The sequence below is a fragment of the Hemiscyllium ocellatum genome, chromosome 4, assembly GCF_020745735.1.
Source record: "Hemiscyllium ocellatum isolate sHemOce1 chromosome 4, sHemOce1.pat.X.cur, whole genome shotgun sequence".
Taxonomy (NCBI): Eukaryota; Metazoa; Chordata; class Chondrichthyes; order Orectolobiformes; family Hemiscylliidae; genus Hemiscyllium; species Hemiscyllium ocellatum.
Genome location: NC_083404.1, coordinates 87,598,657 through 87,622,100, shown reverse-complemented (window position 1 = coordinate 87,622,100; position 23,444 = coordinate 87,598,657). Strand labels below are relative to the sequence as shown.

At 39.9% G+C, this 23,444-nt stretch overlaps 1 protein-coding gene across 1 annotated transcript in view; it reads left to right on the top strand.

The window, feature by feature from the left end:
* Nucleotides 1-20,003, top strand: part of abhd3 (abhydrolase domain containing 3, phospholipase) — a 108,302-nt gene extending 88,299 nt beyond the window's left edge. The window contains exon 9 of the mRNA XM_060824037.1: nucleotides 19,825-20,003. Coding sequence (XP_060680020.1) covers nucleotides 19,825-20,003 — 179 coding nt within the window. The remainder of the gene's footprint in view (nucleotides 1-19,824) is intronic.
* Nucleotides 20,004-23,444: the final 3,441 nt, after the last annotated feature.

Here is a 23,444-nt window from a genome sequence, read left to right as displayed (position 1 = left end):
AGTGTGACCCCATTTTGGAGTATTATGTGCAGATTTGGCCTTCTTATTTAAGGAAGTATACAAATGTGTTGGATGAATTCAGACAAGGTTTACTGGACTACCATTCAGAACCTTTGGGTTCTGCGGTGTGAGAAGATTAGACAGGCTAGGTTTATATCCATTGGAGTTCAGAAGAGTAACAGCTTACATGATTGAAACCTATAAAATTCTGCAGGGTCTTGACAGGTTTCCTCTTTTGTGAGAAACTAGCAGTAGAAATTTCAGGGAGTTGGAACTCTCATAGAACATAGAACATAGAACAATACAGCACAGAACAGGCCCTTCGGCCCACGATGTTGTTCCGAACATCTAACCTAGATTAAGCACCCATCCATGTACCTATCCAATTGCCGCTTAAAGGTCGCCAATGATTCTGACTCTACCACTCCCACGGGCAGCGCATTCCATGTCCCCACCACTCTCTGGGTAAAGAACCCACCCCTGACATCTCCCCTATACCTTCCACCCTTCACCTTAAATTTATGTCCCCTTGTAACACTCTGTTGTACCCGGGGAAAATGTTTCTGGCTGTCTACTCAATCTATTCCTCTGATCATCTTATAAACCTCTATCAAGTCACCCCTCATCCTTCGCCGTTCCAACGAGGAAAGGCTGAGAACTCTCAACCTATCCTCGTATGAACTATTCTCCATTCCAGGCAACATCCTGGTAAATCTTCTCTGCACCCTCTCCAAAGCTTCCACATCTTTCCTAAAGTGAGGCGACCAGAACTGCACACAGTACTCCAAATGTGGCCTAACCAAAGTCCTGTACAGCTGCAACATCACTTCACGACTCTTGAATTCAATCCCTCTGCTAATGAACGCTAATACACCATAGGCCTTCTTACAAGCTCTATCCACCTGAGTGGCAACTTTCAAAGATCTATGTATATAGACCCCAAGATCCCTCTGTTCCTCCACCTGACTAAGAACCGTACCGTTAACCCTGTATTCCGCATTCTTATTTGTTCTTCCAAAATGGACAACCTCACACTTGGCAGGGTTGAACTCCATCCGTCACTCCTCAGCCCAGCTCTGCATCATATCTAAGTCCCTTTGCAGCCAACAACAGCCCTCCTCACAGTCCACAACTCCACCAATCTTCGTATCCTCTGCAAATTTACTGACCCACCCTTCGACTCCCTCATCCAAGTCATTAATAAAAATTACAAACAGCAGAGGACCCAGAACTGATCCCTGCGGAACTCCACTTGTAACTGGGCTCCAGGCTGAATTTTTACCATCTGCCACCACTCTCTGACTTCGACCGGTTAGCCAGTTTTCTATCCAATTGGCCAAATTTCCCTCTATCCCATGCCTCCTGACTTTCCACATAAGCCTACCATGGGGAACCTTATCAAATGCCTTACAAAAATCCATGTACACCTCATCCACTGCTCTACCCTCATCCACATGCTTGGTCACCTCCACAAAGAATTCAATAAGACTTGTAAGGCAAGACCTACCCTTCACAAATCCGTGCTGGCTGTCCCTAATCAAACTGTGTCTTTCCAGATACTCATAAATCCTATCCCTCAGTACCCTTTCCATTACTTTGCCTACCACAGAAGTAAGACTAACTGGCCTGTAATTCCCGGGGTTATCCCTGTTGCCTTTTTTGAACAGGGGCACAACATTCGCTACTCTCCAGTCCCCTGGTACCACCCCCGTTGACAGTGAAGACGAAAAGATCATTGCCAATGGTACTGCAATTTCCTCTCTTGCTTCCCACATAATCCTAGGATATATCCCGTCAGGCCCGGGGGACTTGTCTATCCTCAAGTTGTTCAAAATGTCCAACACATCTTCCTTCCTAACAAGTATCTCTTCTAGCTTACCAGTCCGTTTCACACTCTCCTCTTCAACAATACGGTCCCTCTCGTTCGTAAATACTGAAGAAAAGTACTCATTCAAGACCTCTCCTATCTCTTCCGACTCAATACACAATCTCCCACTACTGTACTTGATCGGACCTACACTCGTTCTCGTCATTCTCATGTTTCTCGCATACGCATAAAATGCCTTGGGGTTATCCTTGATCCTATCCACCAAGGATTTTTCATGCCCTCTCTTTGCTCTCCTAATCCCTTTCCTCAGGTCCCTTCTGGCTATCCTGTATCCCTCCACTGCTCTGTCTGAACCCTTTCCTCAACCTTATGTAAGCCCCCTTCTTCCTCTTTACTAGACATTCAACCTCCCTCGTCAACCAAGGCTCCCTCTCACGACCATTACTTTCCTGCCTGATAGGTACATACATATCAAGGACACGCGGTATCTGCTCCTTGAAAAAGTTCCACATTTCCACCACACCCTTCCCTGACAGCCTATGCTCCCAACTTATGCTCCTCAAATCCTGTCTTACAGCATCGTAACTTCCCTTCCCCCAATTGTAAAATCTACCCTGTTGTGCGCACCTATCTCTCTCCATAACTAAGGTGAAAGTCACAGAATTGTGGTCACCATCACCAAAATGTTCACCCACTAACAAGCCCATCACTTGCCCAGGTTCATTACCGAGTACCAAATCCAATATGGCCTCCCCTCTGGTTGGACAATCTAAAAACTGAGTTAGAAAAGCCTCCTGGACACACTGCACAAACACCGCCCCATCCAATCTACTTGATCTAAAGAGCTTCCAATCAATATTTGGGAAGTTGAAGTCGCCCATGACTACGACCCTGTGGCTTCTGCACCTTTCCAAAATCTGTTTCCCAATCTGTTTCTCCACATCTCTGCTGCTATTGGGGGGCCTATAGTAAACACCCAACAAGGTGATTGCACCTTTCCTATTTCTGACTTCAGCCCATACTACCTCCAAAGGCAGATCCCCCTCAAACTTCCTTTCTGCAGCCATTATACCATTTCTAATTAGCAATGCCACCCCCCCCTCCTTTTTTACCACCCTCCCTAATCTTACTGAAGCATCTGTAACCAGGAACCTCCAACAACCATTCCTGTCCCTCATCTATCCACGTTTCCGTGATGGCCACAACATCGTAGTCCCAGGTACCGATCCACACCTTAAGTTCACCCACCTTACTTCTGATACTCCTTGCGTTGAAGTATACGCACTTGAGCCCATCTCTGTGTCTGCAAGTATTCCCTGTCAGTGCTACCTTCTCCACAGCCTCCCTACATTCTTGGACATCCTGACAAACAGCTAGCTTACTTGCTGGACTATAAGTCCGGATCCCATCCCCCTGCCAAATTAGTTTAAACCCCCCCCCCTCAAGAGTGCTAGCAAACCTACCCCCCGGATATTGGTGCCCTTCTGGTTCAGGTGCAACCCATCCTGTTTGTACAGGTCCCACCTTCCCCAGAATGCAGTCCAATTGTCCAAATACCTGAAGCCCTCCCTCCTACACCATCCTTGCAGCCACGTGTTCAACTGCACTCTCTCCCTATTCCTTGCCTCACTGTCACGTGGCACCAGCAACAACCCAGAGTTGACGACTCTGTCTGTCCTTGCTTTTAGCTTCCAGCCTAACTCCCTGAGCTCTTGAATGACCTCCCCACCCCTCTTCCTACCTATGTCGTTGGTGCCAATGTGTACCATGACTTCTGGCTGCACACCCACCCCCTTAAGGATTCTGAAGACACGGTCTGAGACGTCTCGGACCCTGGCACCCGGGAGGCAACAAACCATCTGAGAGTCTCGTCCATGTCCACAGAACTGCCTGTCCGTCCCTCTAACTAGAGAGTCTCCTATAACTAGCGCTCTCCTCCTCTCCCCCTTTCCCTTCTGAGTCTCAGAGCCAGACCTCACGCCACAGACCCCGTCTCTGCAGCTTACACCTGCAAGGCTGTCCCCCCCAACAGTTTCCAAAGCTGTATACTTATTGTTTAGGGGAACGACCACAGGGGAACCCTGCACTGCCTGTTTCTTCCCCTTCCCACCTCTAACTGTTACCCAGCTACCTCTGTTCTCCGGCGTAACTATGTCCCTGTAGCTTCTATCAATCACCCTCTCAGCCTCTCGAATAATCCTCAGTTCATCCAACTTCAGTTCCAGTTCCCTAACTCGTTCGGTGAGGAGCAGGATCTGACTGCATCTCCTCCCAAAAGGCCAGTGGACGCAATCCTTTTGTTTAATTATAAGGCAGAGATAGATTAATTCTTGATAAATCAAGGTTATTATTGATAAACAGGTGTGTGATGCCATGATTTAATGAATGATGGAGTCAGCTCAAGGTACTCCTGCTCCTAACTTGCGTGTTTGAAAGGCTGTTTGTTTGTTTTATTAAGAAGCTACAAAGTATTGACACATGGAGATAATGTCAGCACTCCGAGTTTCCAATAAATACACTCTTAAGACATCCAACATCCCAGGAAGATGTTACAGGTATTAGGTTGAGAATAGTTATACTGTAAAGTATCAATCTACTTCTAAGTGCAAGGAGGTCAGAATAGCTAACCAATAAGCAGGAATCGCATTTAGGGAGACATGATGGTATCATGATAATATCACTGGTTTATCAATCCAGAACCCTAGACTATAGTCTAGTGACATTAATTCTAATCCTATTATGGCAGCCAGTTGAATTTAAATTCAACTAATAATCTAGAGTTGAAAATCTAGTCTCAGTAATGATGACCATTAATCTAGCATCGATCATTGAAAAAAAAACCTGGTTTAGTAAAGTCCTTAGCTCAGTTAGCTGGACAGCTCGCTTGTGACAGCAAGCAACCACAGCCAAATTTGGGAGGGTGAAGTTCTCTAGTTGAGTAGATGCATTCTGCATTCTTGGGTTCCAGGAGATTCATCCTCACATGCTTGCTAGGTTGGGGAAAGATTCCCTATTCCACAGAGATACAGATGCTCAGTTATTGAGCAGAATTGAATTTTCCCATTTAGCATTTCTTGGAACTGTTTGTTCCATAAATGTTACCAATTGCAGATTATTGGCTGGTTCAGTACAAAGAATGGATACAAGTAGAGGATTTAATCACAGCTTCTTTTCATATGTACCTATTATGGAAATTTATTTGAATTACAGTAGCAAAGATCCCTGGAGGCAGTACATATCCTAATTACCTCTTTTTTAAAAGCTGAATAAACATTTAAATTCAGAAGTTGTAACACTCCTGGACATGCAGTTGGAAGAAACCGCGACCTACCAAGTACCATGCCCCAATGGTAGCCCTAACAAAAATGCCTGAACGTTGTCAATATTAAAGGTTTCTGCCTATGCCTATAGTGCCACAACATATATACCCACTCAAACAATGAAAATGCAGAACAGCATCCTTCAGCATTTAAAACATTACAAGAGGCATAGTCTGGTGAAGGAACCTCTCTCTAACACTATTAAACCTTTGGTTGTACAGGTATTTAGGCTATTATTGACCCAAAATGGGATCTATACCTATTCTCAACAGTGACATACTCATGTGACACTGCTCTTCAATTGCCTAGTATCAATCTCTTTGCGGTTTCAGCACTTTTTCTTTTATATTTTTCATTTAGATTTTTAACATATGTTTGAAAAGCCTGTTATATGAATCTGCAAATTTTTGTATTAATTACCTAGAAAAAGAATTCTAGCCTTTAAAACTGAAAATACAGAATGTTAGATGTGATAGATGCAGCAGGATATGATATGACTTATTATTCTTGCTGATGTAGAACAAAAATTAACTTGCTTGCCTTGACTCCCTAACAAGTCGAATCACTATATGAAAAGATTGTCTTTCTCTGAAGGTCTACTATTGTTGAAAAGTGCCTCGCATTGCTTTTTTTTCTTCCTGTTGTTAAATGATGAAACATGTTAATGTATTTCTTGAGCTTTTCAAATATCTGGCAACATATATTAATGTTCAAAAAGTCAATGGACTGTTTCTTATAATTTATCTATTTAAAACTTGTATATGAATCAACAATATATGCATATGAAAAAATAAAATTGAGCAACTATTTTCCACTGATCAGTTGGATATAGCAGAAACATTACACTGAGAATTTTTGTCTCAGTGATTTCTGAGAGAGTCAGGCCATATTATCGATGCATTATAAACTCCCTTTATGTGACAGGCTGGTAATCAGGAGGTTAGGAGATTATTCAGTGCTGGTGCAGAGACTTAATGATCTGCATGAATAGCTTAAATGAATTTTTTTATGGTCAGCACATTTAAGATATAAGTTATACCTAGGATGTAGGCAATTGCTGCATAAGTTGGAGATGCAGCAAAAGCAGAAGTACAGATAGAAATATGCTGGAGGAGAGTTACAGGTATAATCCTCCAGGTCACCCTGTTACAGAGCAACAGTGTTATGCATCGCAAATAGTATTGCCAGCAACCAACAGATGTCACAGAAACTTCATAATATGTTTAAAGTGTGAAAGAAGAGAGAAATGTCCCTGTTACATTGACTTCACTTGTTATACTGATGTTAGAGTCTGTGAATGGAAACAAATGAGATCTATTCTAGCTTTCAGAGGAAAGGCACTAGTAATTATGCTTAACCAAATGTTGTTATATTTATTCCTAAAATGTAATAAATCTTATTGTCATCTTAGAACAGTGCCTTTTTTGCAGATGCTCTAAGTGCATCCTTTATCAATGAACAATAGATTATTGACAAAGTAAACAAACAGACAATGCATCATTGGTGAAAGTCAACTACCTCAAACAAACCATACTCAGTACCACATACTGGTAGGAGTGGTAAATATTATAAGGTCCAGGAGTGATCACCTGTAAGAATACCACGTGGTTACAGCAGTGTAGATCTGACCCCCATTCCAAGAAGAAGTCATCCAGAGGATCAAAAGAGAAGAAAGTGATAATGATTTTTAAAAGCATTACCACTTTAAGAAGACACAGGTAGGCAGTCAAAAGCTGAAACACAGTTACTGACAGAGAGAGAGAGAGAGAGACAGAGCAGTATGGAAGCAGCAAAATTAATCTCCTCAACATTTCAAAGTCAAAAGTTGATAAGAAGCACTGGAGCAAAAGTGTGTTGGCTAGGAGAAGGAGGAAAAGCCAGATATTATTAGAAAATACAGAGGCCTTAGAGAAAGAGACTCTGTAGGGAGCATGGGAAGGCTTCAACAGGTAAAGTTAGAGATCTCAAAGGGAAAAGGTGAGAAAACTGTGAAAATGTCAGAAAACCCAGCATACAGCACAGAAATAGGGCTCAGAGGAGAGGTGAAGACATTTTTTTTCCACTTACAGTCTAGAACTCTCGGTTTTAGAGTCAGAAACGCTAGTAACATTTAAGCAGTATTTAGATGTTCATTTGTGATGCCATAACTTCCAGGGTTGTGGGCTAAAAGCTGGAAAATGGGATTAGTGTAGTCAGATCTTTGTTGACTGGAATAGACACAGTGTGTCAAGTGATATGCTTCTGTGTGTAAATATCTATGTTTCTATGTATGTAGTGTTAGAAAGAAACATAATTTTAAAAGTTGAAAGTAGTAAAACAGCCACTACTACAATTTAAAGCTTTACTGAAGAATTCAATACAGCATTACGGAATTACAAGGTTTATAAATCTAGAACAAAGGAAATGCTCAATACAGCCTAGCAAGTTCGACAGCAATTTATTAGTGAATATAAAAATATGAGCATAAATAATAGCAGAATACAAGCAACATTAAAATGATACAGATTTAAAAAGCTATATCACTTTCACAGTAATAAGATTAATATGCAGATTGAGAAGAAATGGAAAAAAATGCATCCTAGCCAATTAAATGTCAGAGCATATCAAACACAAAATTGGATAAAATATAGCATTGTCTCAAAATTAAACACCAAAATTGAAGCTGAGCAAATTCATAGACTATTACAGGTAGTTTTCCTATAACGCAGTAGTTGTGTTCCTGTGTGATGTTGTGCGAAAGAAGTAATGGGCCCTATGGGAAAAACAGCATTAGGGACTCTACTTCAGCAAACCTGTCCATTTCTGGTCAGTAACAGAATTGCCAAGTTGTTACAAGTGAAATTACACAATGTATTGTTGTATTCCCAGTTCCCTGTGGGGTGGAGTTTATCCCGAACCCTGCTCTCTGCCATTAAACTTTGTGAAACTTCCAGAAGTTGTTTTTTTAGGGGGTGGCTAAATGGCTGGTATGCTCTGAATGGCGAGAGATTTTGATGGGTCTCAGGTTTCAGAGAAAATGAAGGGCTGAAACTCTCAGATCCTCCCCTCTACACTGTCAAACGGAGACTTGATGAACTTGGATCAGGTGTTAACTTGGGGCTGGGTGAGATGGGGAGAGATGAGGGTCGCCAGTGATCTGTCCTTAGTTGCACACTCCCTCCCCACCCAACCAAACACATGCACTCTCTCTTGTAAAGTCGCCATGTGTTGAAGCTTCAGATAGGCAGCAACTGAGCCTTTGCTTAACAAAAGGCCCTACTTACTGTCTAACATTCATTGGAAATCGCTGTATTTGCATCTTCTTTCATTCCCTATCTCACTCTCCCCACTCCTCGGCTCTCACCACACTCCCCACTTCATGCATAAGCATTCCAGCAAAATATTCCAATGTTTACTTCCCCTACCTTAGCTGCATATAGAAGCAAACAAAAACCAGAGGACAGCCTGTTGCAACAGATGCGTCAGCAGAGTAAATCAAGCCAGCTGGTAATACAAGGGATGGAATCGCGTAACAGTGAACAGGAGTTCACTTTATTTAAAAAATTCCGCAATTCACAAATTGGATTCAGCCAAATAGCGTTTACGAAAACCGCGTTATAGGATAATTAACTGCATATTCAATAAATCCAACTGTGAATAATGTGACTAACAGATGTCAAAGAGAGTACAACATTTTTGAACATGTATGAAAACTTTTGATGACTACTTCAATTTGGGAATAAATCAAATTTCACAGAACAATTTTGCTTCCAAAGAATCTGCAAATAATTTCATTAATGACCTTTGCAGATTCGTGGAACATAGTGAATATCAAGCTTTGAAATCAACACTCATAAAAAGTCTAGATTGGATTGTTGCTGGAATAGTAGATGAAGAGTTGTCAGATTTCTTATTATCCAAAGAAGATTGGACTTTGGAGAAAACTATTCAAATCGTGCTGGAAGTTGAAACCAGAAAGACTCATTCTCAGATCATGAGAAGAGACAATCACACTACCTCAAGAGGCCAACAGAGCCTATTCACTTCACAAGATATGGACACTCTAGAGAGGCACATGACAAGTTTCTGCAGAAAGCAAACCAAAAACCTTACATTAAATTCCAGTGTCAGTTACCAGTACAATAAGGGTCACTGGTATTGGCAATATCCTTCCACCACTAAGGAATGCTATTTCAAAAGTGTAGGTTACTTAACATATCCAGAAGTAAGACACAATTTCAAAGCAAGAGAAGTACTTACAACCACATATGTCAAGCACTGTACATGGTAGAATGCACACCACCATCAGATAAGATACTTTCATTTGGTGTCAATGAACATCCTGTGATTTTGTGCGAAATACAGGAGCAATTGTTATTGTCCAATCAAACCAGTTACCAAGGCTGAAGAATCAGAGGTTACAGCCTACAGTAATAAAACTGTATATGATACGGTCAAACTAAATGTCAAGAGAAACAGGATGCTATGACTTACACTGCAACACAAGGAGCATAAGTGGATTAAAAATTACTCCATAGTCACAATCAACACTCCTCACTTTTGATCATGTTTGGACCTCAACTTCCTTAAATCTGAAGTCCAATAATTCAAAACGAACCACTGGTGCAGAAGCAAATATTTGCTCAAATGCTGGCCCAGAAACAGACCATGTTTGACCAACTGGTCAGGGAGACAACCAGTAAAAGATTTTTTGGGGTTTGCTAGATCCATGGTGGACTCAAAAATGGAAAAATGTTAAGATCATAAATGAAGACCTAAGAGAAATGTTTCAAATGGCTAAGAAGAAATGGTGGCCAGCAAGCCAAAAAGAGGCTCAACCAATTTTGACAAGAACATGGACAAGAGAGTGAGCAAAGTTGTACTAACATTCATGAGGATTGAGTTGAAGGATGGATTGACTAAAATTCCAGTGAGTGGACCAAAAAGGCATATGTTGAGCATAAAAACCATTTCAAGATCATGAATGATTTACTACTATATAACTGAAGACTTTCAGAAAGATACATTGGAATAGATAGAGTGGGGACACTTGGGTGTCAGGTGTGTAGCCAGGGCTTACTCAGTGGAGTGGTGATTTGAAATCGCAAGAGAGGTTAAAGATTTCATACTTCATTGTGAAATTTGGTTACACAGGATTGTTAAGATTGAGGGCATCATGGCGGCTCAGTGGTTAGCACTGTTGCCTCACAGTGGCAGGGACCTGGGTTCGATTCTACTGTTGGCTGACTGTCTGTGTGGAATTTGCACATTCTGCCCATGTCTGTGTGGTTTTCCTCTGGGTGCTCCGGTTTCCTCCCACAATCCAAAGATGTGCAGGTTAGGTGAATTGGCTATGTTAAATTGCCCATAGTGTCCAAGGATATGTAGGTTTGGTGCATTATTCAGGGGTAAATATAAGATAATAGGGTATGGAATGCGTCTGGGTAGGTTACTCTTTAGAGGGTTGGTGTGGAGGTGTTGTCCATGCTCTTGTCAAATTTGGTTGAGCCTCTTTTGGCTTGCTGGCCACCAGTTCTTCTTAGCTATTTGAAACATTTCTCTTACTTAACACTGTAGGGCTTCTAGAAAGCATACACCTGTGATCACCAAAGTCAGAACAGAACATAAAAAAACTTAGCAAAGTATGCAAGAAGCAAGTACTGAAAGCAGGAATGATCGGCACAACTCAAATGAGCTTATTTGGAAATCTTTCATTAATATTGTTAAGACGGCAGAACAGTCTGGTGAACAAATTGATACAACAGAAGTCAATGCCAGTGACAGAGTTAGTGTTGAGTAAGCAGCAAACTTTCAGTAACACAACTAAGAGTCTGAAAAAGTTGCTTGATTGCCTGATCCAGAAATCCAGGATTCCAAAAGGAAGAAAATACTTACTCCAACACAGCAGCTGTCTTCTAAAAAGGAAATTAATTGAGACTATGTCCTCCAGATAAGGTAACTGACCCACAACAATGTTAACAAATAAAGGCATCCTCTGTGAATGATAGCCGAGAGCTGAAAAATCCTTCAGAGGAGAAATGACCAACAGATCAGAACCAATGTCAAGAGAGTAACTTAACATTTTTTTCCAAGTTCAAACAGAGCGCATTCTGAGAAATGTGTAAAATGTTCAGACCATCTGCATTTGAGAAGTCAGACTTGGGAGGAGATCATAGAGTCCCTACACTGCAGAAAGAGGCCATTTGGCCCATCACGTCTGCATAATTCTCCAAAGACCATTCCACCTTGACCCAGCCTCCTGCCTCTGTAAACCTGCATTTACCAGGGCTAAGCCATCTAGTCTGTACACTCCCTAGATATTATCGGGCAATTTAGTATGGCCAATCCACCTCATCTGCATGTCATTGGACTATGGGAGGAAGCTGGATTACCCGGAGGAAACTCACACAGATATGGGGAGAATGTGCAGACAGTCATGCAAGCCTGGTTCCCTGGCATTTTGAGGCAGTAGTGTTAATCACTGTGACACTGTGCTACTAGATGGTGTAGTTCTAAATGCAAAATAGTTATACCATAATTGTTTAATGCATTATCTATGGCAAAAAATTCTTAGGTGGAGATGTATAAGATAATGGTACTGAAGGTAAGATACTGGCTCCACGCATTCTACTGATATGACACACAGTCTGCGGGTGGAGGCAAGGAGTTCTAATGTAGCTTTTGGAGGGAGCAGCTCCTTAAGGAGCTGTACTAGCCCCTTAAGGGTCTAGTAATTATGTCTGACCAAATGTAGTTGCTGTCATGCAACAAACCATCTTGTTAAATAGGAACACATGAACAGGAGTAGGCCATTCAACTCCTCAAGATTGTTCAAGCATTAATGAGGTAATTACTGAGTTGTGGATTAATAACATACACCTACCTTTGTTTAACAAACTTTTGTCTATCTCAGATTGATATATAAGAACAGTACCTCGTCTGTAGTATTCTACTATGATATATTCTCTACCACTGATAGACCCAAGATAAGACAAAGTCAAGGAGGACTAGTGGCACTGAAATACCTAAACAATCCTTACCTAGCACAACCTGCTGGTAGACTTGGTAAATACCAAAAGATACCAGGACTGGTCATTAGGGAAAATACCACATAAAGATCTCACAAAACCTGCCATGGTAAAAATATTCCCCATTACCAAATACAAAGTAGACACACAATGTATGCTGTCACAGATTCATTCCTTCTACTCAGACTATCTTACAACTGTGCTTACAATGCGCATCCATTCGAAATGCGCAACCTATACCTATAAATCTTGCCAAATCAATACTCTTTTTCAAAGAATCCTTTTAGTAAAATTTCAAAGATGTCCATATATGTAATCAGTTATTATGATCTGTAGTTTCTTGGGTCTTATTCTTTTGATTGTTTCAAAATTCCAACTCATTTTTGCAGGTTGCAAACAAGGAGGTGCATAAATAAGGCAGGAGCAAACAGACCTACAGATGCAGATTCCCATAGTATTAAATTCCTAGTTCCTTCAAAGAGGGTGTCCCAAAAACTATTGGCAAAGAATAGGAGGGTTAAAGTTTGAAATCTCCATGGAGCTGAGTTGTTTCCAATATAGTGTGCTTTTCTTCCACTAATTATTTGCAATCTGTCATGCATATTTCAGCAGAATTTTAGGAGTCTTTCCAGCAAGTTTTCAGGCAGAGGAGCTTATGAAATTTACTTGAGTAGCCCCTCCCTGTGTGACTGCAATTTTTTGGAATCAGGTAAGGTCTCACATGCTCTCATCCCAAAACATACCCTAAACTTCATAAGACTGCCACTTCCCATCCTGGCCTCAATTTGGAAGCCAGGAGTAAGTTTCAAGGATGAGGGAATTTTGGTGGTTGTGGGAAGATGTTTGGTAGCCTAGTTGGAGGAGTAATTGGCTGTGAAGCTGTCAATCCCTACTGTCTGTTCAAGGGGAGGCACAGAAAACCCGGCCACCAAATAAATATTTCATGCTATTTTCACCTAACACAGAAGGCAAGACTGTCCCAAACATATATTCAAGCACAATGTCAAGGGTTGGATGCTCAATTGCTGCTGGGACAGGAGCATATGTATGCATAATTTGAAAATTGTATTTATGGATCCTGTCAACTTTGGAATATGATGTAATTTTCAAAGGTCCTGCAGGAGGGTGGGACCAGGAAACCCATCAATGAATGCACTTCAAGTTCCTTAAGGATCTTGTTAAGAGGTTGTCTGTCTGAAAAAGAATGTGGTTTTTAATCTTATGTTTGGACAAAGCTGAACAATGTTCTAGGTGTTAGTGTATAACTGTAAGGGTTGCTGGGATGCAAAATAAATTTTGTTCTAATGTTTCTTTGTTACGTCTGAAAGGTCTATTTGTACTGGGTCAGGTGCTGAATCTGAATTTTGTCATCCATGATCACTTCATTCTCTGTGTTTATCTTTCTTGTACTTTCATGAGACACCTGCTGTTGTCAGCAGCAGCTTTCAATATAGTTTTGCCTGACTTTGTTCCACACAGGCAGCTCTTATACCCTGGTGATGTTCAGTGCCATTAATTGAGTGAGGAATTTGTTTTCATCTGGGTATCAGTGTCCTGACATCGCTTTTAAAGCCTATTCTCCCACAGATTCATCAAACCTGACAGAAGAGTTGGAGCAGACAGAGTCTGCTGAGTCCTCACAGGAGGATGCATATTTTGAGAAATTACCATCATTCCATTAGTTCATATACACATACTTCTTTAGGGGCTCCAAGATGTTACAGGTGATTGCCAATATCTTGAAAGTCATTTCATCTATCTTGGATTTCGAATTTGATTTGCATATGTTTCCTATCAGCAAATCATGCAGTCTTATCTTTGACCTCTGATTATCAGCAAGAGGAACGGCAAAAGGAACATCAACAGCCAAAGTTCCAAGACTTCTTTACTAGCACCTTCCAAACCCCCATCTCCATGAGTTAGCAGGACAAGCACATCAGGTGCATGGCAACACCATCAACTTGAAGTTCTGCTCCAAGTCACAAACTATTCTGAATTTGAAATGCATTGCTTTTACTTCACTATCACTGTGTTGAGATCCTGGAGGTCCCTCCATGTGAACACCATGGGTGTACACAATGTGCAGTTCAAGACAACTGCTTGCCACCAACTACTCAAGGGCAATTTGGGATGGCTGATAAACACTGGCATTGTCAATGATGCCCCTATCACATGACTGAGTTAAAAAAAAGACAAGTGAGATGCTAGAAAATAGACAGCACTAGGCAACTACTGCAAGGCACATTTTTTATATAAGCAGTTTGAAATGAATAGATTATCATTTAATCAGATTGTTATTAAATAAATTGCTATTAAATTGATTACTATTTGGAGCAGTGATGACACAGTGGTAATGTCACCATGTAAGTAAGACAGAATGCAAGGGTAATGTTTGAGAGAGACAGGTTCGAATGCCTCTATACCAGATGGTGAGTTTTGAATAAAAACTCATCTAGTTCACTCATCTCCTTTAGGAAAGGAAATCTGCCCTCCTTACTTGTTCTTGTCTACACATGACTCCATGCCCAAAACATATAACTGACTCTCAATTGCATCTGGGTAAGTAGTGATGGACAATAATTGGGTTTCCTCCATCCTATGGACAATTCCTGAGCCAGAGAAAGCAGGGCAGCAGGGAGAGAGAGGGATCTTGGTACAATGTGTGAAAACCCTGAGGAGAGAGCCGATCTAGGTTAAGCTTTTCAGACGAAGGTTGTGAGAGAAGTCATGAAAGTCATAGGTTGATTGTGGAGGTGAGACAGGAGATTTGAGGATAACAGAGTCTTAGAAGGTGAAGAGACTCATAGATTCCAGGGAATGGACCTGTAGAGAAATAAGCATGTTGGGACTGAGGAAACCCTCTTGCTTCCTCCTACTTTTCATGTCTACAAATATTCAACTCATGGACAAGAACTTTCTCAGCATTTTCTACCTACTGGATTTCCTGGACTATCCTTCATTGACTAAATACTAAAGTCCTAGTAACATAGAGCTCCATAGCTGCCTTAAAAATATTTATTGACCAATGTGTCACTTCTGAACAGATTGGTCTCCACCCAGTAACCACCACCTCCCCCTCCAACCCTCCCATCCCAAAACTTTTTCTGCCTTCCTCTGTCTGTTTTTCTGTTGGACTCTATGTTTTTATTATCAGTGTTAGTGGTGACGAACTGCACTGTGGTGTTATAAGCAATTCTAGTTTGTAAATGTGTACACAGATCACTGCTACTTGATAATCAGAACTACATTCTAGAATATCCAGTCAACACTTGTGCAAAGCAGGGCATTAATTAATTTTGTTTCAAAAGCACAAGCTAGGAAAGTCACTGGCTGAATGTAACTTAGCTCCTATTGTCAATGTCAAAATAGAGAAAGACAAAAGTAAAGTTTTTGCTAGGTGACATGAAGTACTAACAATTATCTGAGAAACAGCCACATAATTTATTCTGTTTTGCTTAGACCCTGAAAATATATAAGAATGGAAAGTGCCATACCAAAACTTGTGGTCAACATTAAATGAAGTAGAGCAGGGTTTTAGAATGCATACTACGATAAAATGTAAGAAGACATTAACAAACGTGTATAATGGGTACCTGGATGGAAAATACATGTCAATATTGATTAAATGTGAGGAAGTCCATTTTGTTCGGAGGAATCGCTTACACCTGGAGGAAAGTGTGAAATCTTATCAATTTACATTTTGACTGGACTATTTCCAGGTCAGCAAACCTGGCCTTCATGGTGAACTTACCAGTGTGGCAAATTAAGAGGTTTCGTTTAGGATTGGCAGCCAATCAATAGGTAGTATTACACATCAGAAATCTGAATCAGAACTGATTATTTAAAGAAACACCAACAGCACTCATGGTGGCAGTGCAGTGTATTGTGGATTGCTAATTTGCTGATAAAAAAGCAGGAGGAAAGTGGATGCCAGAAGGAGAACAGTAGCCTCATAATTCACAGGCATGTGACTTGGGCTCATGGTGAAAGCACTGAGGCAGGCTTACTTTCTAGGTAATTACTAAAAGAGGCCATTTAACTTCACCACTCATTTCTGGTGGGAGGTTACAGAAGAGTTAAGTTGCTTGAGTATAGTGTGGTGGACATAGATCTAGTGCAGGAAATGCTTAAATGATCTCTTGGTATCTGGCACGGTGAGTGCCATGCAGCCTCTCCAACACACACATTCTTTGAAGCACTCTTTTGGTAATGATGCATTCAAATAAGTGCCCTGGCTCTGACTTAATTCTTTGACATCACACACAACTATGACATTCCCCCTCAATGTGTTGACCTAACAATCCCCATATCACTGACCATCCTAAATTGTCATGCCTATGTCCTAAGCAAGGACTGACAAAGAAAGAGTCCTCACTTTTTAAATTTTCTCATTGCAAGATGAGAATCCATACAAATTAAAGTACAGATGCAAACTTCTTCCTGAATTCTGACTGCACAGGAGCAGTGGTCCAAAGTCACCTCAGTAGCACAGCTCAACAACTCCTTTTTGCATGAAATCTGTGTGCCCCAAATACCAACCTGTTGTAGCTCGAGAATGGGTCATCATTAACCTTTGAACTGTTTAGATGACCAATTGAAAACCATGCAACAAGCAACTCCCTTGTTCCAGGGCAATACTGAATGTAACAAATATTTTGGAACAAGCAAATTTGCAAACCCTTGGACCTACCTGTTCCTTAAGATTAGATTCCTTACAGCGTGGAAAAAGGCCCTTCAGCCCAACCAGTCCACACTGACACTCTGAAGAGTAATCCACCCAGACTCATTTCCCTTTGACTAATGCACCTAACACTATGGGCAATTTAGCATGGCCAATTCACCTGACCTGCACATCTTTGGATTGTGGGAGGAAACCAGAGCACCCGGAGGAAACCCATGCAGACACAGGGAGAATGTGCAAACTCCACATAGACAGTCACCCAAAGCTGGAATCAAACCTGGGACCATGAGGCAGCAGTGCGAACCACTGTGCCACCGTGCCGCACTACAATGCTGTGAGTGCTGAATCTTGAGCACAAATTCCACACATCAAATTCAACACAGGTCACTGGATTAAAGGTCAATACAGCTATATAGCTTCCAATTGGTCTCAAAGGAATAATACCAAATTCCGCTTGTTGCAAATTATTCAAAGTGTTGCTTCATTAGGTTGGTCTAAGGCAGTGCTAGCCTTATACTATGGCTAGCCCATAGTTTTTCAGTTTAATACACTTTACTGCTGGAATGAGATTTCAATACTTCCTTGGTGCATTCATCTTTCTTAATTTGTTGTTTTTCTGACACAGTGAGCCATAGGGATACAGCATTCCATAGTGAGAAAACTCCATCTCATGCGCAAAATTATTCTTTGCTGGCTTCTTAACTGTTTTGATTTGGTATGCTTTTTCGGCCACATGTTCCGAAGCACACTGATAATTATCCCCAAGTGACCTGGAGTTAGGCAGAAAGATGTTGGTTTACTGAATCCCGGTTTACTGAATGCTTGACTTTACTCATGACTTTCCCAAGCCACTCACTGGGAAAGAACTAGGATTCATTTCCAGAGGAATGGAATTCAAAGTCAGTTAAGTTCTGTTAAACTTACATGAAGCCCGGCCTAGACCTCACATTAAATCCTGCACTCAGTTCTGTTCTTGACATATAGATATAGAGGCTCTGGAGAAGGTGCAAAGAGATTTACAATGCCAATAAATGAACTGGGAGGCTATATCTGTGATGAAAAATTGACCAACCCAAGGGCTATCTTCTCCAAAAAAGGAGAAATCTGAGGTATACCTCAGATATCTTTAAGATTATTTAGTGCTGCAATATAGAAGATGTAAAGAAAATGTTTTCACTTGTGGAGGAATCAGAAATTCATGGCCATAAATAAGATAGTCACCAAGAATCTGGTAATTAATTCAGGAGTGGCGCATTTTGTTAAATTAGAGTCATAGAGATGTACAGCACAGAAACAGACCCTTCAGTCCAACTTGTCCATGACGACCAGATATCCCAACCTAATCTAGTCCCATTTGCCAGCATTGGCCCATATCCCTCTAAATGCTTTTAATTTATATACCTATCCAGATACGCTTTAAATGTTGTAATTGTACCAGCCTCTACCACTTCCTCTGGCAGCTCATTCCATATGTGCACCACCCTCTGCATGAAACAGTTGCCCCATAGGTCCCTTTTAAATTTTTCCCCTCTTACCCTGAACTTATGTCTTCAAGTTCTAGACTCCCCACCCCAGGGAAGAGACATTGTCTATTTATCCTAATCATGCCCCTCATGATTTTATAAACATCTGTAAGGTCACCCCTCAGCCTCCAAAACTCCAGGGAAAACAGCCCCAGCCTATTCAGTCTTTTCCTGTGGCTCAAATCCTCCAATCCTGGCAACATCCTTGTAAATCTATTCTGAACGCTTTCAAGTTTCACAACATCCTTCTTACAGGAAGGAGACCAGAATGGCACACAGTATTCCAAAATGGCCAACCAATGTCCTGTACAGCCGCAACATGACCTCTCAACTCCTATGCTCAGTGCTCTTTCCAATAAAAAAAAGCATACCAAATGCCTTCTTTACTATCCTAGCTACCTGCGACTCCATTGTCAAGGAACTATGAATCTGCACTCCAAGGTCCCTGTTCAGCAGCATTTTCCAAGACCTTACCACTAATGTATAAGCCCTGCTCTGACTTGCCCTTCCAAAATGCAGCACCTCACATTTATCTAAATTAAACTCCACCTACCACTCCTCAGCCCACTGGCCCAAATTGTTGCAGATTGTACTCTGATGTAATTTTCTTCACTGTCCACTACACCTTCAATTTTTGAGTCATCTGCAAACTTACTAACTGTACCTCCTATGTTCACATCCAAATCATTGTATAAAAGACTGAAAAGAAGTGGACCTAGCACCAATACTTATGATAAACCACGGGTCACAGGCCTCCAGTCTGAAAATGTGTCTCAGTAGACTTCAGGCAGGTTCAACAGACCCAATTGTTATAAAACAGATGTGGAAGCTCAGTCACATTTCTTGATATTGCTCACCAATGACATGGTCTTTAAAAAAGGCAGATGCCTCCAACAGTGGAGTTACCGGCTAAGTCCTGGTGAGGGCGACAAATGGAACAGCATCAACCAAAGCCAATAGCCATCAAAACTATTCTTGAGGAGAGTAACTTCAGGGCAATTAGGTTCTGCGATTGCATTGTGACGTAATAGTTCACAAATAATACATTAATCTGAAATTTTACTTCCCCATTCTTTAGAATTAAGGAGTTAACTCATTTATTTCAACAGATTAATTTTAGATAAAATATCAGGGATGGGAAGTAATGAAAAATTTACCAAATTTCTACATACTCATTAGCTCATGGAAGAATTTCAGTAGTTCAATGGTATTCAAAGAACTGAAGCAAAATCAACTTTAAGTATGTATTTAATTTGCAGAGCTATTAATTTTAGGATTTATTTCCATTAAATTTCAATGCAGTGATTTAAAACAGTCATGTATGTGGAAATTATTTGTTATTACATTAAATTTGAGCCCATGAGCAGACCACTTCAGTGGGTTTCACTATTCATGATTGTCTCATTTGTTGAATTGATTGCATTACTTTCATGCATGACTATTCTGACATTTGTATTTCTTTCAGCCATACCTATGCAATCTGCCAAACAGAATCCCAATGTTGCATTATTACTAACTGCACATGGTGGTCACATCGGCTTCCTGGAGGGGATATTTCCTCGATGGGCCACTTATATGGACAGAGTCTTCAAACAGTTTACACAAGCTGTCTTTGAGCATAGAGATGAGCTGAAAAATACATAAAGTTTGAAATTCATCTGTGTCAATTGTTTCACAAATTTACTGTCTAAACTATGGAATATCTCAATAATAAGTATATATTTGAGCATATTGTAAAAAACACATTTACTGTGTCATCACACATTTAAAACTGACTATCTGTCATTTGGTTTTGTCCAGAAGTTAAGAAAAGGTTGAATAGCATAGCGAAGACTATTTACTGTATCCAGACTAAATCTCAATTTATACTTGGATTACTTCCTTTCATGTGAATGTTTTTGTTAATTTGAAATATTCAGGTTTTAGTTTTATATCAATTTCTATCTATTGCTTCATCTTAATTGTATTTCTTCATTTTTGTACACTCAGTTGACACAGGACTTCTACAATTACCACATTATTGATGGTAAATTGAAATCCTTAGGGCTATTATTTAACTAATGGTCCAGTGCTTTAAGTTAATTTTTTTCTCAATGTACTTGCAATTCATAACATAATTGAATTGTTGAGAAGAGAATGCATTTGCACATAAATTTAACATCTGTCCAAACAACCAAGTTGGTAGCACTTAACAGCTTATATCTAAAGCAACGGTAATGATATATGAATGAAGAAGAAGCACAGATACTTCTAGAATAATAACCTTGCCTCAAAAGCAATGCAATAAAGCACAAATATTGCTGATGAATTTTAACTCTTGATTAATTACTTTTAAACCACTAATCTACTTTGACTATGCTGAGGATATATTCCTTAAAAACTTGAAAACCAAAAGAAATCAACATTAACCTAAGCTAACAGTGACTAACTCTGAAGTGTGTTTCAGAACTGTGACTGTGACAACAACAGATTACAGGATAAAGACAATGACTGCGTATGCTGGAAACCATTAGTGGTGCTGGAAGAGCACAGCAGTTCAGGCAGCATCTGAGGAGCAGGAAAATCGATGTTTCGGGCAAAAGCTCTTCATGAAGGGTTTTGCCCGAAACGTCGATTTTACTGCTCCTTGGATGCTGCCTGACTGCTGTGCTCTTCCAGCACCACTAATCCAGAACAATAGATTACAGCCTAAGCTATAGTATTTACACAGTCGGTGCTATTGAGTTTGCCGTGTGTCGTCTGTTGAGAAGGTCCAAGACTTACCATGATCTTCCAGTACTTGAAGTACAATAATGGATTGTATATGATACAATGGGTAAAATATGTAATTTTTTTTCTAAGAAAACTCTTCAACAGCTAGAAAATAAATTTTAAGATATTTACTATATAAAAAATAAAATTTTATCAACTAAGCATTGTTTTCTTATTTAAAAAATAATACAAATTGTAAAGTAATTTACTGTTTATATTTTGGATTATGGATTGGTCCACTAGCTACAATGGTACAGCTGTTCAACCATTAATTAAAGCATGCTAGTTGAAATGTGACGTCTATTCCATAAAAGTGTTTACTTTTATTATTGCCTATGGCTGTTTGAAATTATCATTCAATTTGCAGTTTGAATATAGTCCAATGCTGAAAAGGCAAACCATTGCTAGCCCATCTCAGAAACATTTCTTCACATTATTTGGTCTCTGCTGAAAGTAAAAGTGCAAGGTGGCACTGAACTTGCCAAGTGATTCTCAGAGAAAATCCTTATTAGTTTCTGAAAGTTTATTAAATCTATAATTACTGCATGCTAATCCCTTATGTGGCACCTTGTCAAAAGCCTTCTGAAAGTTCAAGTAAACCATATCCAATGGCTCCCCCTTATCCACTCTACCATATACATCAAATAATTCCAACAGTTACATCAGACACAACTTCTATTTGTAAATCTATGCTAACTCTGTCCAATGCTATAACAATTTTCCAAGTTCTCTACTATTACATCTTCTGTACTTCTGATGGCAAGCTACTCTCCGCTTTCCTTCTTAAATAGTGGGGCAACATTACGTACCCTCCAATTCATAGTGCCTATTACTGGCTTTAAAGAAGTTTGGGAGATGACTATTAGCATATCTGCTATTTCTAGGGCCACTTACTTAAGCACTCTGGAATGTGGCTTATCAGGCCCTAGGGATTTATCTATCTTTAATCGCATTAGTTTACCCAACACCATTTCCCTACTGAATTTAATTTCTTTCAGTTCCTCTTTCCCATTTTTATTCCATATTTTTGGGATGTTATTGGAATCTCCTTTTGTGAAGAAGGAAATAAAGTATGTATTTAATTAATCTGCCAATGCTTTGTTCCTCATTATAAATTCCTCTATTTCTGACTGTACGTGACCTATATTTGTCTATACTAATTGTTTTTACATATCTATGAAAGCTTTTAATATAAATCTGTTGCCTACAAGCTTACACTCTCATACTCCATTTTCCCCCATTTAATCAGTCTTTTTGTTTTCCTTTGCTGGAATCTAAACTGTTCCCAATCCGCAGGCCTATTGCTTTTTTGGTCAGTTTGTTTGCTGTTTCCTTGGATTTAATACTACCCCTAATTTCCCTGTTAGCTGTGGTCTGACTACATGCGAGCCTGGAATGGATAACTTTTGCAGTTCATCCATGCACCCTTTAAATGTTTGCTGTTGCCTATCTACCATCATTCCTTTAAATAACAATCCCCAACTTATGATTTAAAAAGTCAAAGAAACTAAGAAAAACAATTTATGATAACTAGTTCATTACTCATACTATTACAAACTTCTTTATTTAAGTTCAGGACGCTAGTCTCAGAAACAACTAATGTCACTCACCACCTTAACAAAAAAAATCCATCTTATTCTGGTTAGATTTCCCTAATTGCACAACTAGATTGTCAATTATTCCTTCTTTGTTACACAATACTCAGTCAAGGGTGTCCTTTTCTCTTGTTCATTCCTCAACGTATTCATTCACAAAAGTATCTTACATGTACTCCAAAAACTCCTCTTTTACGTTTCTGCTACTGATTTGATTTTTCCAATCATTATGCAGATTAAAGTCATCCAAAATTACAACCATACCTTTGTTACTTGTATCTCTAGTTCTGATTTAATGCCTCCCCCAATATTATGGGTTTGTGGGTCTATATACAATTCTTACTATTGTTTTCTGCTCCTCAATGTTTCTAAGCTTAACCCCAACAGATTCTACTTCACCTACGCTAATAGCCTTCCTCACAGTTGCATTAATTTATTTTAGAAAGTATTACCCCCCACTTTCATTTCCTTTTTTCCTAAAAACCGAAAACACCTGGCTATTTAGTTCCCATTCCTGGTCACCCTGCAGACACACATCTATAATATATTATACTTGTATTAGATATATTTATGTATTTTATTATAAATATTCCACACTTAAAGGCCTTAAAGCTTGGCTTTTTAGTTCCTGTTCTTTAAGATCTGCTCCCTGGATATAACTGCAGAACTTGAAGAAAGCCTAATTACTGGGAAACATTGTGAAGAACAAAAAAAATGGTGAATATGTTAGCAGGGACTG